Genomic DNA, 16503 nt, shown 5'->3' with positions numbered 1-16503 from the left:
ATATATATATATATATATATATATATATATATATATCCTGCACAAAGCGCGGATCATAAGTATATATTTAAAACAAACTCCTTCACTCTATTGTTGCCACAAATATATTTCACATCAGCAAAAAAGCTGATCTGATGTGTACACCCCTGTTAAAAAGTTGTTGTTTTTCACTTCATTTTTTTTCTACTTAATTTCTAATTTTTTTTTCTCTTTTAATCATCTTAATCCCTAATGTTTCTAAAAGCTTTCTCCTTCATCTTAATATCCTCCAAGAGTTTCTTTTTCTCGATTCTAATGTATTCACTTCGTCGTTAAGATACTCCAACTTTCTCTGCTACCTCATCCTCTTCAACGTCCCTCTGCGGTCCAAAAAAGTGGTAACGTCCCTCGCGGTTAGCTTGTGCTTCCTCATCCTCGACCGTCTTGCCGATTCACTATTCACAATCATCCTCTCGGTCCAAAAAAAGTGGCAACGTTCCTTCGTGGTCCACTTTTGATTCGTCATCCTCAACCGTCTCGCCGATTCACAATTCGAAATCATCTTCTTTGACGTCTCTACGCGGTAACTCTTTGAAATCGTAAGATCTTACCTATATTATTTTCAATTTGTATACATAAAACAAACTTTCAAATCTATTTTGTTGTCATCTTATTATAAATTTTTTTTATAACATTATTATGCATTTCTCTTTATAATATTTATGTCAATCAATTATAATATTTTACGTTATCAATCCAAAATTAGCACAGGGCTATGCCCTCCCTCGAGGGATTGGGTGTGTGCCGTCCTAAGGCAATTCATCCCGAAGTGGATTAATCAATAGGAGGACGCCACGACCAATACTTAGACCTATGCGCGGAGTAGGTCGTGGACAAGCGACTTCTGAGAATAACTGTATTGATGATACACACTCGCGGTGAAAATAGTCGAAAAAATCAAAGTCACGTAAGCCTTAGTAGTCATGGACATTGTGTGGCTAAGACTTATCCAAACAAGATATACACATAGTAATTCGTTTGCATCTCTGTTTTGTGTACCTTTGGATTCTTGTTGCTGTATGAAAATAATTGCTTGTTGTGCTTTTTCCTTTACAATTATTCATGTATTTTACTTATGTATTTGTTCTTTCTTTTTGACAAAAATTTATGGAAGCAAAGCTTCAATGCAACGTTTCTTCTCTTCTTGATTGTGGAGGCACATCACAGGCGACAAAAGAATAGGAAGAGAACTCTGCATATAGTTTAATGTTTTTTGCTTAATGTTATTCCATACATATTATAATTTTAGTTGATTACATTAATTGGTAATTTTAAGTATTAATATAACAGTTTTTTTAATCATAAACTGTACAAAATTATGATACTTAAGAAATGTGGAATACTAGCTATAATTATTTTAGTGATACTTACAAAATGTGGAATACTAGCTAGAATATATGTTTATAGAAGAGATTATATAACAACTTTTAAAAAATAAAAGGGGAAGAGTAAATAAATGAGGTGTTCTAAAGAATATTGCAATTATTTTAGGTTAAACTCTTCTCTAGAATACAATTTCTTGCAGCATCCATTAGAATAGGCAATCTTGCCACCAACAAGTGAGCAATTTATATTTATCGGAAATATGGAGTTCTTGCAAATTGTGCAAAACTCTGCTCTAATACCCAATTGCATAGGCCTTTAAATTTAGTGCACATTTTAAAGAATTATATAATTAGAATGATAATAATAAAATGGTCCAGTACAAAAAACCAATATAATATAATCGAACATTTTACTGTTAAGATTGTTTAAAGTATGATAGCATTGGATGAATTGTGATAGAATTTTTTATGATGAGTATCCCCACTGTCGCCTCTTTCAAACCACTCAGTCATTTATTAACATCATTATAAATTTTCTATTACCCATAAAACACCTTTTCTCACGAATTAGAGGTAGGGTCATGTGGCATAGTACCACTTTCTCATAAGGAGGCATACTTTACAGTTCAGTCACCATGAATCTTGCATGCTTAGTTATAGAATGCCAGATTTTGAAACCAACATCTATATTATGAAGAATAATCAGTAAATTGATTTGGTCTAATGTTACATCTCTGGTTTAATAAACAACATAATAAGCACCCACTCAAGGCAAGACTGAATTATTGTGCAAATTAACCAGTTTTCATGGTGATTTGCAGTTTGTAGTTTGTCATGAATATTGTGAGACCGAACTTATGAGATGATAAGTTAGTGATAAATCATATAAGACTGACACATAACCATTTTGGCAATCAAATTTGCGGCCATACATGAACAAGTAATTAAATCAAAATTACAAAGAATTGAACAGTGAGTAAAGATAACTGACTAGAATTTGAAAAAGGAAAAAGGGGAAGAAGAATAAAAGAACTATATCTTAAGCCAAATCAGGCTGAAACAAATATTCGTACATAATACAGGTACACAAATTCATTCAACTACATCGTACCCTTGTCTAAGCAACTGTAAATTATTGTTCAGATATCTGTAAATAAACCATCTGAGTGTATCCATTAAATACAGATTTGTCAAGTTTAGCCAAACCAAGCCGCTGGAACAAACCATATCGCCCATCTTCAACAACAGGATTGGGAGCACGAGCAGGATCATATCTGGTTTGATGGGTGAGGGATGGACCAGCAACCGGTGGGAGTTCCCAGTACACATCAAGAATAGATTCAACATACCGGCTATTCTGGAAATGCTGTGCATAAGATATTGGCTTATTACTGTGATTGAAGTTGTCACGCATGTACCCTCTAACTCCCCACCATGCTTCCCCTGGCCCGCACAGTTCTTCCATATCAACTGCTTTCTCCCAGAATTGCTTCCTTCTTGACCTGATCCTAGCTTCATCACTGTCTTTAAAGCAACTGTGTCCCCCACCTTAGATCGACAAAAGAACAAAAGTCAATTTCCATTTCCATTGCTACTAGATTAATTTAGAAAGAGTTTAAAATTTAAAGAGGTAACTCCACCAGTATGAAGTTTAAAATTTGTGCTCATTCTACTGTAGTTGTGTTGGATGAATGTCATAGGTGTGTCAATGAGAAGAAAAAAAGGTTCTTTTCTAGGCACACTTGTTAGAGGTGTCTGGCACATGTTACAATTGCCGTATGGGTGTCAGCATTGGTCATGCAGACATGCCTAAATATAGGAGTTATGAGCTTAAAAAGTTGTCAACCAAACAGTTTGCAAGGCTCTAATATATGGTTGTTTCCTGGTGACCAAAATGCGGATTTGCTGCCATTTATGGGGTTTGAACCTTTCAAGTTACTATATAGATTTATGTTTGTTTCACTACAAACTAGTTTGTTTTCCATCAATTTGCTGGTTTTGCATGTTGGATTATCATACATTTTTTGTCAAATTATATGCATGCATTTCTCACTGAAACAGAAAGAAAAATCAATAAAATATGATGATTCAATAGGAAAGTAAGAATTTACACACCTCGTATATAAACTTGATCACATATCTGCCTCAATGAATAATGGTCACCAGTACCAGTGTCATAGTTATCCTCAAAAACAAGATGCCGGAACCCAGCTTTCAGAGCTTGTTCAATTCTGGTCATTATCACACATAAAAAATAAACAATGATAATAAGCAGCAGCAATTTCATCAAAAGTAGTAAACTATGGAATCAAGCATCTCAAAGATTTTATAATTCACCTTTTCAATTCATTCTGATGGTCATCAAAAAATATAAGAACCCGACTAAGGTCAGTAATCCCATGTTTGCTCATCACTTTTGGCCAGTCAACACTTCCAAAATCTACAAAGTCCTTTCCAGCATAATATGTGCAGTTACCATCAACATATGCAGGTCCCTTTTTTAGATACTTTTCTGGATGCCTAGGTGAAAGAGAAATAATCCGTGTGTCTGGCATAGCTTGCCGCAAAACCCAAGTCGAATGTCCCTTGAAAGCACCACTCTCGATCATCAGATCCGGTTTCAGCCAGCGAGCCATAAACCAAAGCCCAAAGCTGTGATCGAAACCCATCCCATACATGTTGTTTTTGATTGGCCGTGTTTCATATATAGGAACAAACTCTTCTAGACCCTTAAGCAGATCTTTCGATGTCCATTCTACAGTTTTACCGTGTTTCGATCTGCCTTTACCAAGAATAAAATTATAAGTATCCAACAACAACAAACAGTATGACTTCACACAATTTCAAAATCAGAAACCAAAAGTTTGAAACAACAGGAAATGAAATTGTCAATCCAACACTCGCATTATCAAATCATTCTCCACAGTTCGAAAGGAAATGTGATTAATAAGGAATATAAAATGCCACTAAAACGAAAAATCCACATCTTACTCTCGACTAAAAAAGTTATTCACCAGCATTCAAAATGAACCAATTATGCAAAAAGAGAAGGAAATTAGATTCCAATAAGGATCAACAAAATAAATAATAAATTGAATATTTAAAATAAAATAAAAAAGAATTCTCGATGATTTAACATTCCAATCGAGAAACACTTCATTTTGATCTTCCACACACAAGAAACAACCAACTTCTAAGCTACAATTTTGCATTTTATTTTTTATCTCGATTCAAACAAAACCTAAAAATAACGATGTTTCTAAAAAAGAATGAATGAGATGAGATGAGATCAGATCAGATCAGTGCAAAGAGACTTACAGCAGGGCACACCGAGGACTCCAAAATCGGAGTCGAGACCATCGAGACCGAAAAAAGCGGCGCGAGAAGCGGGTCGGTAGAAAGAGGAAGATGAGATGCAGACGAAGCCGCGAGAGGTGAAGATGAAAGAGAAAGCTAATAAGAGAAGCAATGCTATTGCGACACACGGGACGTAAAGGCCACCAAAACCTAACGTTCGGGAGAAGTAGGTTGAAGCTCTGTTTGTAAACCGGAAGAGGATGTGTTGCTGTTTCTTCGTCTTTGATTCGTCACCATTGACGCCCACGTCGTCGTCTCCTTCGCCGTGAGGGTTGCCGCGTCGGGAGGAGAGTGTACGTTCTAACATGGCGGTGGTGGCTTTGTTCGGAGAGTGTCCCACTCAATGTCACAGACAGCTTTCGAGATTATCACATTCAATTTTATTGTTCTTTTCTTTTTTCTTTGTTTTTAATTTTTTTTTTTTTTAATTTGCCTTTTGCTCCTCTCACTCCACATCTAAAATTAGGGGATATTAATGTGATCACTGATTAATTCTTAACCACTAAAATGCTTCGAGTACAAACAAAAAATCATTCACATACTTACAATTGCATAATTCTGAATTTAACATCAAGTAACACCATGTGTAAATGAAAATTGCAATTATATCTATCAACTGCTTTAGGTATATTTTATCATTTTTTTTTGTATCAAAATGTTATTTTTAATCTATATAATTATAATTACTACTGTTGATTTAAATAGAAAAATATTGGAAGGTTCTGTGAATACCTTAAAAGGTAGGATTGTGAGACGTTATTCCTTATTTGACAAAGAAGGGACCAAAATAGTCCTAATATTGAAAGGCAAGAATAGACTAAGTAGAATATTATAGTATATATTCTGAAAAACATATATATGATATGATTCGTGCAGCTTCATCAAATCAATATTTATAAGTTGCTTATATTTTTCAATCATGCAAACTCTAACATGGTGTGTCTTGGAGCTCTGTTTGGATGCAAGCGTTCCGATTCCATCGTAAGCTATCTTCTATCAACTTTCGTCACCATATCAATTCTCTGTGTTTTGCGTTTGTTATGTTATGGTCTTTACCGGTTCCTTAAGAAGAGAGATTCTTGTGTTGATGCACAACAACAACATGGTATCTTAGAATCCACAAATACAATTGTAATTCATTGAACAAGACCTTCTCTATCTCTATTTTGCTTATTTTTTTCCTTATGTATTATTTCCCTTCTACCATTTCCTTGAAATTATGTATTATGTTATTTATGTTAAATATTTTGGAATTTAAGAATAGTAATTAGTCGTACATCATCAATTAAAAATGTTTTAAATAAAACATATATAATTGAAGTAATTCATATATTCAACACTGTGAAAAAAAATAGTTTTACATTTTTAGTAAATATATGATATAAAAACAAATAAAATTAATCGTTAACTATTAGTGACTAGTAGTTTTCAACCAAAATAAATTGGTAATTAATTTGATCTATAAATTGTTTAGTGACCGATTTTTGTAATATAGTAACTGATATTTTGGTCTTTTAACAAGTTGTTGCTTTATATAGTTTTATAACATAATATCATATTTTAAACATTAATCCTATTTTCATTAGCACTAATGTTAATACTTGACAGATTTTGATATCTATAAATTACTTGATTCACTTATCTCAATTAGTGCAAAAATTACAAACAAAAACTATATAAACTATAGTGGTCGTTGAAATCCCTTGTAAAAATCAAAATACTTGTTCTCAGGTTGAGACAAACACATAGTATTATTACTATTATGATCATGAACATTTTTTGTATGAGTGACACGCCAAAGCTTCAAGACACCATCAAGACTTCCAGTGCAAACATTGCAAGAATCTTCTTCATTATCATCATCAACCAAATTACATCCTCCTAAAAAAGCTGTGACACACTTAATTGGTCCTCTATGACCAACCAAAACAGCCAAACAAACATGTTGTTGTCCATCTTGTTCTCTACTCCAAACTCTACTTGTTGAATCAGCTGAACCACTAACTACATATTTTCCAACACTAGCTAAACACAACACTGCATGTGTGTGTCCTTGAATTGAACCACCATATTGCAATTGTCCTACAAACCAACCCTTTAACCAATAATGTATGTAACCATCAGTGCATCCACCATATAAAATTCCTCCATCATTGGCTAGTGTCAATGCTTTCACAGGGGAAAATTTGGCATGAAGAGTTACTGTGAGAGAATGAGGTTGGTCATGGCTACAGAAATTTCGACGCCAAACTCTGACCGATGCATCGTCGGAGGCAGTGTAGAGAACTCCATCATCTGATACAATTATGTCATTGATTGGCTCATTGTGTGCTTTGATTGTCTCTATACATTTCATGTCTGAAATTTGCCATAGTTTTACTGTTTTGTCAAGTGATGCAGTGTATAAAATGTCCTCTGCTGTGTTAATTGCTATTGATGTTATTACTCTCTTATGCTTCATCTGCTGAGTTATGGAACCACCAAAACACAAAATGTTAATTAGATATCACAAATTGGAACTAAGACTTAAGATTAGTGATTCATTATTAGGTACTCACTCACATTATTATTTTTTAAATTATAAAATGGTTACATGAGTCTAAGATCATGTTTGGTTTTTGTTTCGGCTCATAAATATACTTTGATTATATATTTGGTGAATTATTTTAATCCATTTGTAAAAGTAATTTTGGCTTCATAGAAAAGCGGTTTGTTATAAATTCTAAAAAAATTATTCTGATATTCAGTAAAATAACTGTTTTATATTTATTTGTTGTAATAAAAATCACTTTTTAAAAAAAAACAATTACAAAAAATGATTCTTTATAAACTATTTATCATTTGAAACAGTTTTTAAATTATTTTTATATGCTTTTTGTAAAAAAAGAACCGTTACTAACATACATAAATATTATTTTACGAAGAATACCATAACAAACACACCTTAAATATGCATAAATATGCAGAAGTTATCCTGTTTTTTTTTAGTAACCATGACACAAAAATTTGAATCCATGAAATTAATTTTAGTATATATATATATTATATGTATCAAGAAAATTTCTTAATTAGTCCTTACTATCTTACTATATATCTGAGTTGTGTTATTTTGAGACACAAAAGTGTGACAGGGTATCCAACACCACCTTATAAAATACAACATGAATATAGGACGTTCATATAAAATAATGTGTGAAGAAAACATCTTTGATATATCTATGATTGTGAACAAACTATATATAAAAAATGTAACATGAAGTTAAGGATGCAATTAATTATGGTAGACACTTACAGTCTTGTCTTTCCCTGCAATGTAGCTACGAACATATCCAAGTGTCTTAGGAATAGTAGCAGATCGAACATGCTTCAACACCTTATGATTAGTATCCCAAATCATTGTCCACATTCGAATCTTTCCATCACCATAAGCTGCATAAACAGTGTCATTAGAAACCTCAATTGCCACTATCTTTGAAGCTTTAGTCCTCAATTGTCCACATTCTGTGAACTCGGGTAGTTTCCATACTCTTACAAGATTTGAATCAGAGCCAGTGTAAAGTAAACCACTTGATGATGATGACAATGCTATTGACATGATTTGTCCATCGTTTCTTAGGACAGAAGAGGCACAGTGGTATGTTGTTTTTGGGTGATCAGAATCAGAGATTTTAGTGGGAAAATAGTGATGATGTGGTGATGAAATGGGAGAGTTTTGAAGGCTACGAGAGAGTGTAGGACATGATAGATGAGATGGAGAGTTGAGAAAGTTTGAGAAAGGACTTTCTTTTGTAGAATGGCTTCTAAAGATGTTGTTGTTGTTATGTTTGGTTGAGGATGTAAAAGCAAAATCAGGTGAGTTTGGGGAATCCATTGTTGAAAGATTATTATTTCATTTTTTGTGTCATGTGTTAATGTTATGACTTATGATGAGTTGTGGTTTATGAATGAATGAAGTTTGGTTTGGTGTATTGGGGTTATGGTATATAGTGGTAGTAGATGTTTGCTATAACTTGCTTTATTGCAATTCATCAATATGTTATCATTTACAACTGCTCTCTCACCAACTGTTTATGGTTATTGTTTTATGGGGACACCAAAAAAACAATAAACATATTCCTCTCTTGAGTTTTACATGAAAACATGTGAACATATTTGTTTCACACATTTCTTTATATGATCCCTTTTTTTTAATCTCTTTCTTTTTCTATTACATCACCCAAAATATAAAAACAAATAAATTATTTCTTTCTTTACACTTCTTAGCTGTCACACCTAGTATAAGAGTATTAAAAAAAATATTTTTTCTATAGGAGAAAGGCCACATACACTACTCATCATATATTTGAAAGGCTATGTGAAAGAAAAGTATAAAAATCAAATGGACAAATTTCTTTTGAATTAACCGACGAGCCCATATTGTTTTTCTAAAATTATTACATCATGGTAAATGCAATTGGTCTTAACCGTTTTTCTGAATTATCTGATGGCATTGATTGTAAGACTATTAATGGAATTCTGTCAAGGTTCAATTTCAATCATTAAAGTGGCTCACCAAATGCTCTGAAATTTGACATCATAATTTCTCACATATATTTGTGTTGTGCTATTGTTTCTCTATCACCAAATGTGCTTTTGTCTCTTTCAATCCATTTAACCCAAAAACATTATTGTAGGTGACCTCAATTTGTCGGAATTTAATTTTATGCGAATTTGATTTTGAATCAATTGTTGAGATTATTTTAATTTAAAAAATATAGTTATATAATTTTGTAATTTTTTTATTTTTAAGAAGTTTAAATATTAATTTGTCTTGTATAACTTCGTTTTAAAATCGAATCAAATGAGTCAAATTGATGAATTGTAGTGAATTTTAATTTTTTTAAGACACGTAAAAAAGAAGTTGAATTAGTCTGTTTTTCATATCAAAATTTGTAATATATTTATATAAAAGAATGAAAAATGTTTATATAAACTCGTACCTAATAAAAAAAGAAATAACTAATTTCAGAATGAATCTATTTGCTACAAAGAACTAGTAGTGACAAGAGAATAGTGAATTGTCAAAAAAAAAGTTGAGAATAATAGCACATCATTTTAAAATCCCCGGATTTCTGTTCCAAGACAAGTAGGATGGATCTCCAAGAGGTCTGCACACAGAGAAATATATAGCAATGTTAGCTCACAAGTGCTAATTAGAAATTAGTAATAAAAAAAAAAAAACAAAGTGCTAATTAGAAATTAATAACCAAAAATATTTATCAATTTATCTCTACTATGTAGCCAATAGACATAAAATTAGGTTTAAGATTCATAACTTTGTGTGATTATATTTAGAAGCATGCATACAACAACAAACAAACGATTATCATCAACACATTTTCTCTTTAAATACTTTTTTTATATTAGTTGAAATTCAAATGGTCTTACTATTTTGAGAATGAATTTCATTAAACCATGTGGATCTCCACATAAATTTGATCATAATGCATATAAATTTCAACTAATAGAAAATATGTGTTCAAAAGTTAATGTTACAAAATGTATTGCTAAAAATAAACATAGAACCATAAAAGATGTATAGGATGAGCACAATATTTCCTTTACCTTGGCTTGATGACATAAAGAAGAATGAATCCTATGGCACATAACAAGGATACTCCTCCAACAGAAAGGTATGCCATCCCCAAGAAGGGATTTTTGCCACCAATCCAAGTTGTGGTTGAGAGAACAAGCCTCTTTTTACCTCCAAACTCATATGTGTTATAATTGTTCTGTATTACTATGTCTATCACATCATTAGCTTCAAGATCAGATTCTATCTTCCCATATAGTTTTCTGAAAGTTGGTAATGCTGCTGTTCTCATCCAAACTATGAGATCTTCTTGTTCACTCAACTGATACACGCCACAAGAAAACAAAATAACTTGTGAATTCACAACAGCTTACACAAATAGATTATGACATGTTTATAAGCTATTTTCACTTTATTTTCATAAATTATATACGATAACTTATATATAAAAAAAAAATCAACTTTATTTTATCTTTTGGTATATAAATAGTTTATACATAAAAATTGATATGAAATAAACGCTAAATTAAATTGTTTATCAAATGTGAGACTTACGGGTATGCTTTCGTCGAGTTTTGCACCACCAATCAATTCTCCACCCTGAAAGTTTTTTGGATAAACATCATGACCAAATTTAGAACTTTTGTCACTCTCCCATGCTATGTTCTTTTTGTTAACAGTCAAATCCTTGTTGTTCATTGAAAATTTGTAGGTGTCATTGAACATACTCCATGCAATGAGGCCACAAGGAACAATTGGCTCATTGCCTTTTGTCTTGTCTTCAGGATAACAGTTGTTTGTTTCCCCCTCAGATGCCTTATTTGCCAATTGCTTGTCATTTCTACTCTTCACATATCTGCAAGAATAAGTCAAAATCATATTAGTTGCAATATTAATTTCAATCCAAAATTACTTTCTGTGTTCATATATCATGTTCTGCATAAAATAAAATGAAATCTGTTTTAGCAGTTTCAATTAAAAAAAAAAAAAGATATGTTTCTAGCAGTTTTAATTAAACAGAAATAAGGTGTTTGCTTAATGTTAAAAAAATGCATTAAACATCATAAATTATTATTAATTACGGTGACCTTTATTGTCATTTTACAACTGTTTCATACGAGATTTAAACTATGTCTGCGCATGTTACAGTAGTAAAAAGTTGACACATTCGAGAAAATTGCACTTGCGCATATGATATGCGTCAAATAAATTTGTTGTTGTTTTTTAAAAGAATAATTTACTGTAAATCGTGCATACCTGCGATGATTTTGATAGTAATTATCAAGCTGATAGTAGATAAAAATAGGAGCTTGCATTTTGTGCTCAACCTGCAAAATTTGCAACTAATTATTTCAAATTAGATTTAAAAAAATAAAAATAAAAAACTCTTGTGCAACATAGAACAGAATGTACTAACAATCCATTTGGTGGTGCAGGTCTTGTTAGTGGTATCGCTTTTAATATATGCCAACGCATTTTCAGCATTAGAGGAAGAAAGACACGTGTCATCATATCTGAATACAGCTTCCTCCACCTGCATTAGTATTCATTTCTTTATCATTATAATAACATTCATATTTTTCAGTACCTAAACTTCATTTCATTCTATGTATATTGTTATGTTACCTTTTCTGATGAAAACAATGAAGCAAGACCAACAGGGACAAAAATTATTCCAATCACAGTAAATGTGGCAATAACCTGGGAAAATTACAAAAAATAAATAAATTAATTAAGCAGTGATCAATAATTATTATAACATTAAAAAGAAAAATAATAAGAAGCCACGCCTTAATTAAACTGTTGCATAGTATGAAACTATTGTAAAAGTAATTAAATGAGTAATTTTGCATCATGTTATACCCATCCAGGTGTTAGAATCGGTTTCCATGCAGGAAGTTCTTGTTGTGAGAATCTTGAATCTACAAATTAAAAAAATTATGAGCAATAATAATGCAACACAACTTTGTACAAATAAAGCAATAACAAATGTTGTTCCAATTCCACAAAACCATAAGGAAATGAATGATTGTTTCAAGGTGCATCAATATAGGAAGACAAAAACCAATCAAACAAGACATGTTATGTAAGAAATGATTGAAGTGAAAAACATACATTTGGGTTTCTTGGAAGTTTTCTTTGAATTGGGAGGAGATTGTCCTTCTTTGCCACCGATTTTAGGAGTCATATCCATCATGGTTTCGTTTTGGTTGATAGGAAATGATAAAAATAAAATAAAATAAGATAAGTTACATTAACATTATTGAAGTGGTTAAGATTTGAAGAGAGTATGTGTACGTAAGTAATGCAGTTTTGTTTTATTTTATCAATGTTGGAGGACCACACAATCTCATTGTTGAATATTGGACTATTTCACCCCCCGGAACTATCGCTCAAATTTTCATGTCCAATGGATATAAATGATGTTTTTATTCACATCATTTTTTATTATTATTTTCTTCACAATTTAAAAGTTTCATTTCAACTATTTTTATGTCTAATTTTTTTTCTTCTTTTTAGTTATTAATAAAATGTACGAATGTGGTTGAAAAATTTGAAATATTTTATTTATTCTGGGTTGATGATAGGTTAGGTATGGAAATTACTTTTTATGGTAATTTTATAGTTTAAAAAATTATTTTTATAAAGTTATATATAAATAGGTTAAAAACATTTTTAAAAAAATTATTTTTATAATAGTAAATAAACAGGAATTAATTTTTTTTATAAAAAGAATCTCTAAATCATTTAAAACAAAAATTATCTGTATTTAAACTCAAACAAATACACCTAATATCATAATTTTAAGGGGTCTATGTTTGTCTTGATGCAAAAATTAATTAAATTCAATTAAGTTTTTCAATTTAAAAAACTAAATTGCTATTGCAAATTTAGATTAATAAATTGTTTAATTCTTTCAATACAGAGGATCAGAATTATGATTCACTTTAGTTATAAAGGACTAAAACGTTACTTGAAATTAAGTTAAAGGACCACAGATGTAATTTAGCCTATTAAATAACTAAGTTGACATAAAATACAAATACTAATAATTAAATAATTGACTATTTTAAATAATAATAATAATAATAATAATAATAATAATAATAATAATAATTAAATAATGAATTTTGTTAAATAACTTGACATTTAAATAAAAAAACACATTAAACATTAAAGAAAACATTGCTTTCTTTTATAGAGATTCATTAAAAAGATACAATTTATTATTGATGAGTGCATTATTCTCACACATAACTGAGTCTTCTATTAAAGTTCAATTTTGCCCTGATAATAATGTAAATAAATTTTATAAACTCTACTAGAATTTGAAGTACATTTGTTTTAAACAATTAAGTTTTAGTGTATACCATATAATACTAACTATAATCTTTAAGCCAAATATGTGTGTCTTTTCGTATTATTAGCAGTAGTAGAAGATAGTGACATTAATTCATTATTCAAAAAATGACTTTTGTTTTACTTTAAAATAACAAAAAAATATCACTATTTATAATTTCAATCACAATTCTGAAATTAGTGATATTATTGAGGATTTTTTAAATATATATATATATATATATATATTTATAGTTGCATGAGTAAAAAAAAAAAAATCATGGTTGCTTAATGTAGTTGCCTAGATAGATTACAGAGACATATGTTGATACACATATAATAAACACTATTAAAATTTCTTTCCAATTTTCAAAATCTTCATCAATTTTTTTTTTTTTAATTTTATATATAAGCATTTTTTTATACAATTATGGGTGTTGCGGTTGGGTGGGATCGATTCAAATATCAAGGAATTGATAGAAGTGAATTTGAGAGAAAGAGGGTTTAGTGTTGCGGTTGCTCTATTTTTTATTGCAGATGGAGAGGTGCAGATAGCAAATGGACAAATAGAAGAGTAAAACAATCTGTAAGCCGAATACAGGAGCGTCCTCTGTGACGACAGAAATTGGGGTGTAATAAGCAACCCATAGGTGTAGGAAAGAAATGTCCAACCAATAATAGCCCAAATTAATATGCAGAAGTCAGAAGTAGGAAATAGTTGTGTAAAAGTCGTCTGGTCCAAAATTCATTTTTTAGTATTTCTAAAAGTTATCTATAAATAAATAATTATTTTACTTATCCATGCTAGAAACTTTTTATGCAAAATACTCATTTTAACATAATATTATTTTTTCTTTAACATTGATAAATATAATTTTAATCAAAACTCTCATATTTAAAATAATAACTATAATTATTACTATCATATTTTTCAAAATAATCACATAGAAATACATCATCTTTTTAGAATAGTCAAAATAATAAAATAAATAAATATAACACCAACAATTTATATTAATTACTAAATCACAATAAATATGTATAAAATCATCATACCATAGCAACTATATAAAAATAAAGAAAATCAATATCAATATTACTAATATTTGAAGATAATTATTTGTAAAATAAATAATTAAAATAAGATATATTTAAAAATAATTAAATATAAGTGCATACTTAACATTAGTCAAGCCTACAAGAAAATATCACATTGACTACGAAGGCACATATACACGTAAAATTACCTAAAATTTTATTCTTTAAAATATGTACACCAATATACTATTATTTTTAGAAAAATATATAAAAAAATAAAATTTAATAGTTGTTATTTATATCACTCATTTAGTCTAATATGTACAAAATTAGCACATAATAGAAAACACATATATATAAAAAATAATCTTAAAATTAATCAACATGTATTCCGAAATAATTTTAATGCTAAATTAATTATTTAAAATTCTATTTCTTTAATAAAATAGTTTAATACAAAATTTGGGGCGTTATATTGATCAAATTGTATGTAAAAGTATTTTGTTATGAATATAATCAATGGTGCTTTCAATCCTTAATATGCATTGACATAGCTTGTGGTTAATATGCATTGACTTAGTTTGTGTTTCTAGTTTGTTTTTCAATCATACAAAAAAAAATGTTTACACTTTCTTTTGTTCTTGTTCTAAGCCTCTCTTGTGCTTAAAATGTTTTTTTTTAATATATTCATTTTGCCAGGTTAAAAGAAAATACATAATTCCTATGCAGGATCCATGTTGTTGGAAAATAGAACTATTTAACAATTTGGTTTTGACAATCATTCCTTGAAACAAAACAACATAGCCAAAAGAAAAAGAACAATGCTTAGAAACTGAGGAGTAAATGCCACTGCGTGCTTCAACCTTTGCGAATTTCCAAAAACCCTTTTTACCTATGGAACTTGATCATTAGAGACTCTACAAATTTTCTTTGCCTTTTGCCTCTAAGTATCGGTCTAAGGATTTGACTCTCATAATCTGCCTCTGTTGGAAATGATGATAATATTCTTGGAAGATTGTTGAAAATAATGATGACATTAATGAGAGCTAGTGTTGGTGTGAATTAAAAAATAAGAAAGTCCCACCTAGGAGTGATAACATACACTACTAGTGTTTATAAGGTGGAGGTATGAAATCTGGGACGTGCTCCAAGGTGGTGGTACTAAAAATTAATAAATTTTTATTTATTTAATTTTAAATGAATGCTTGCATTTTTATCTTTCATTGATACATTAATTACATAATTGCCCTCCACTGAGTCAACATTCAGCATTTGATCCAGTCAGTTCCTTGCCTCCAATTTCGGGCGTCAGTTCTTTGATCACACCCTAGCTATTTTATCGTTTCTTGGTGGAAACGCTCATCAGATTGGAGCGAACGTTTATGTGGTAAAAAAACCTAAAGATTAGAGCGCACATTTAGTGTATCAAACCTAATGGATCGCTCTTTTTTCTATGATCTAGTTGCATATTTTCTCTATAAATATAGGGTTCTCCTTAGTTGGAAAAGCACACCAAAAGCTCTCCACATATTTTCTCTCTTCTCCCCCTTTCTTTCTCACTTATTCTCTTTCTTTTGAGTGGTCTTAGTACCATATTACGAGTGCTAGTCATTCAACTGCCATATTGATGGTGTAATTCTAAAACGGTTTTCTACGGTGCATGAGAACTACGATACAATGTATGTGAGTTGTTTTATCATGAGCACTTCGTGATTGATAGTCTGCCTTTCACAATTTGGTAAGTGCCTCGAAATGTCTTAAAGAGAGCGACCTAGTCCACGACTGAACCCAGTAATATTTTCGGTGGCATAAATTGTTTTTTCAATTTTTTTT

At 30.5% G+C, this 16503-nt stretch overlaps 3 protein-coding genes across 4 annotated transcripts; all 3 read right to left on the bottom strand.

Moving 5' to 3' along the window:
* Positions 1-2379: 2379 nt before the first annotated feature.
* On the bottom strand, positions 2380-5183 carry LOC101515592 (uncharacterized). The gene is made up of 4 exons (XM_004486702.4): positions 4683-5183; positions 3702-4146; positions 3480-3595; positions 2380-2912 (listed from the first exon to the last, which is right to left on the bottom strand). Exons 1-4 carry the CDS (start codon positions 5026-5028, stop codon positions 2497-2499), a joined length of 1323 nt encoding a protein of 440 aa, XP_004486759.1. The 5' UTR covers positions 5029-5183; the 3' UTR covers positions 2380-2496.
* A 1138-nt stretch (positions 5184-6321) lies between these two features.
* Positions 6322-8872, bottom strand: LOC101495162 (protein JINGUBANG-like). 2 transcript variants are annotated; one of them, XM_012715724.3, is made up of 2 exons: positions 8014-8872; positions 6322-7185 (listed from the first exon to the last, which is right to left on the bottom strand). In XM_012715724.3, exons 1-2 carry the CDS (start codon positions 8590-8592, stop codon positions 6403-6405), a joined length of 1362 nt encoding a protein of 453 aa, XP_012571178.1. In that variant the 5' UTR covers positions 8593-8872; the 3' UTR covers positions 6322-6402. The 2 variants fall into 2 exon arrangements, with proteins under 2 accessions (XP_012571178.1, XP_004487224.1); XM_004487167.4 differs by having other exon boundaries at positions 6322-7182.
* Positions 8873-9701: 829 nt separating this feature from the next.
* Positions 9702-12582, bottom strand: LOC101488345 (ALA-interacting subunit 1-like). The gene is made up of 8 exons (XM_004486703.4): positions 12409-12582; positions 12157-12215; positions 11920-11994; positions 11711-11827; positions 11551-11621; positions 10849-11149; positions 10326-10615; positions 9702-9868 (listed from the first exon to the last, which is right to left on the bottom strand). Exons 1-8 carry the CDS (start codon positions 12488-12490, stop codon positions 9811-9813), a joined length of 1053 nt encoding a protein of 350 aa, XP_004486760.1. The 5' UTR covers positions 12491-12582; the 3' UTR covers positions 9702-9810.
* Between the last annotated feature and the right edge of the window lie 3921 nt (positions 12583-16503).

Source organism: Cicer arietinum, chromosome 1 (assembly GCF_000331145.2).
Source record: "Cicer arietinum cultivar CDC Frontier isolate Library 1 chromosome 1, Cicar.CDCFrontier_v2.0, whole genome shotgun sequence".
Taxonomy (NCBI): Eukaryota; Viridiplantae; Streptophyta; class Magnoliopsida; order Fabales; family Fabaceae; genus Cicer; species Cicer arietinum.
The sequence above is the reverse complement of the archived record's forward strand: the minus strand, read 5'-3'. Positions and strand labels throughout refer to the sequence as shown.

Bases quoted from the DNA above. Each gene is read 5' to 3' on its own strand.
- LOC101495162 (XM_012715724.3), bottom strand. From the start codon at position 8,592: ATGGATTCCCCAAACTCACCTGATTTTGCTTTTACATCCTCAACCAAA. The intron at 7,186-8,013 runs GTAAGTGTCTAC...TCCATAACTCAG, and splicing joins TTGCAGGGAAAGACAAGACT to CAGATGAAGCATAAGAGAGT.
- LOC101488345 (XM_004486703.4), bottom strand. From the start codon at position 12,490: ATGATGGATATGACTCCTAAAATCGGTGGCAAAGAAGGACAATCTCCT. The intron at 11,995-12,156 runs GTATAACATGAT...TAATTTTCCCAG, and splicing joins CGATTCTAACACCTGGATGG to GTTATTGCCACATTTACTGT. The intron at 10,616-10,848 runs GTAAGTCTCACA...GGCGTGTATCAG, and splicing joins AACTCGACGAAAGCATACCC to TTGAGTGAACAAGAAGATCT.
- LOC101515592 (XM_004486702.4), bottom strand. From the start codon at position 5,028: ATGTTAGAACGTACACTCTCCTCCCGACGCGGCAACCCTCACGGCGAA. The intron at 3,596-3,701 runs GTGAATTATAAA...GATAATGACCAG, and splicing joins CATCAGAATGAATTGAAAAG to AATTGAACAAGCTCTGAAAG. The intron at 2,913-3,479 runs GTGTGTAAATTC...TGTCGATCTAAG, and splicing joins TGATCAAGTTTATATACGAG to GTGGGGGACACAGTTGCTTT.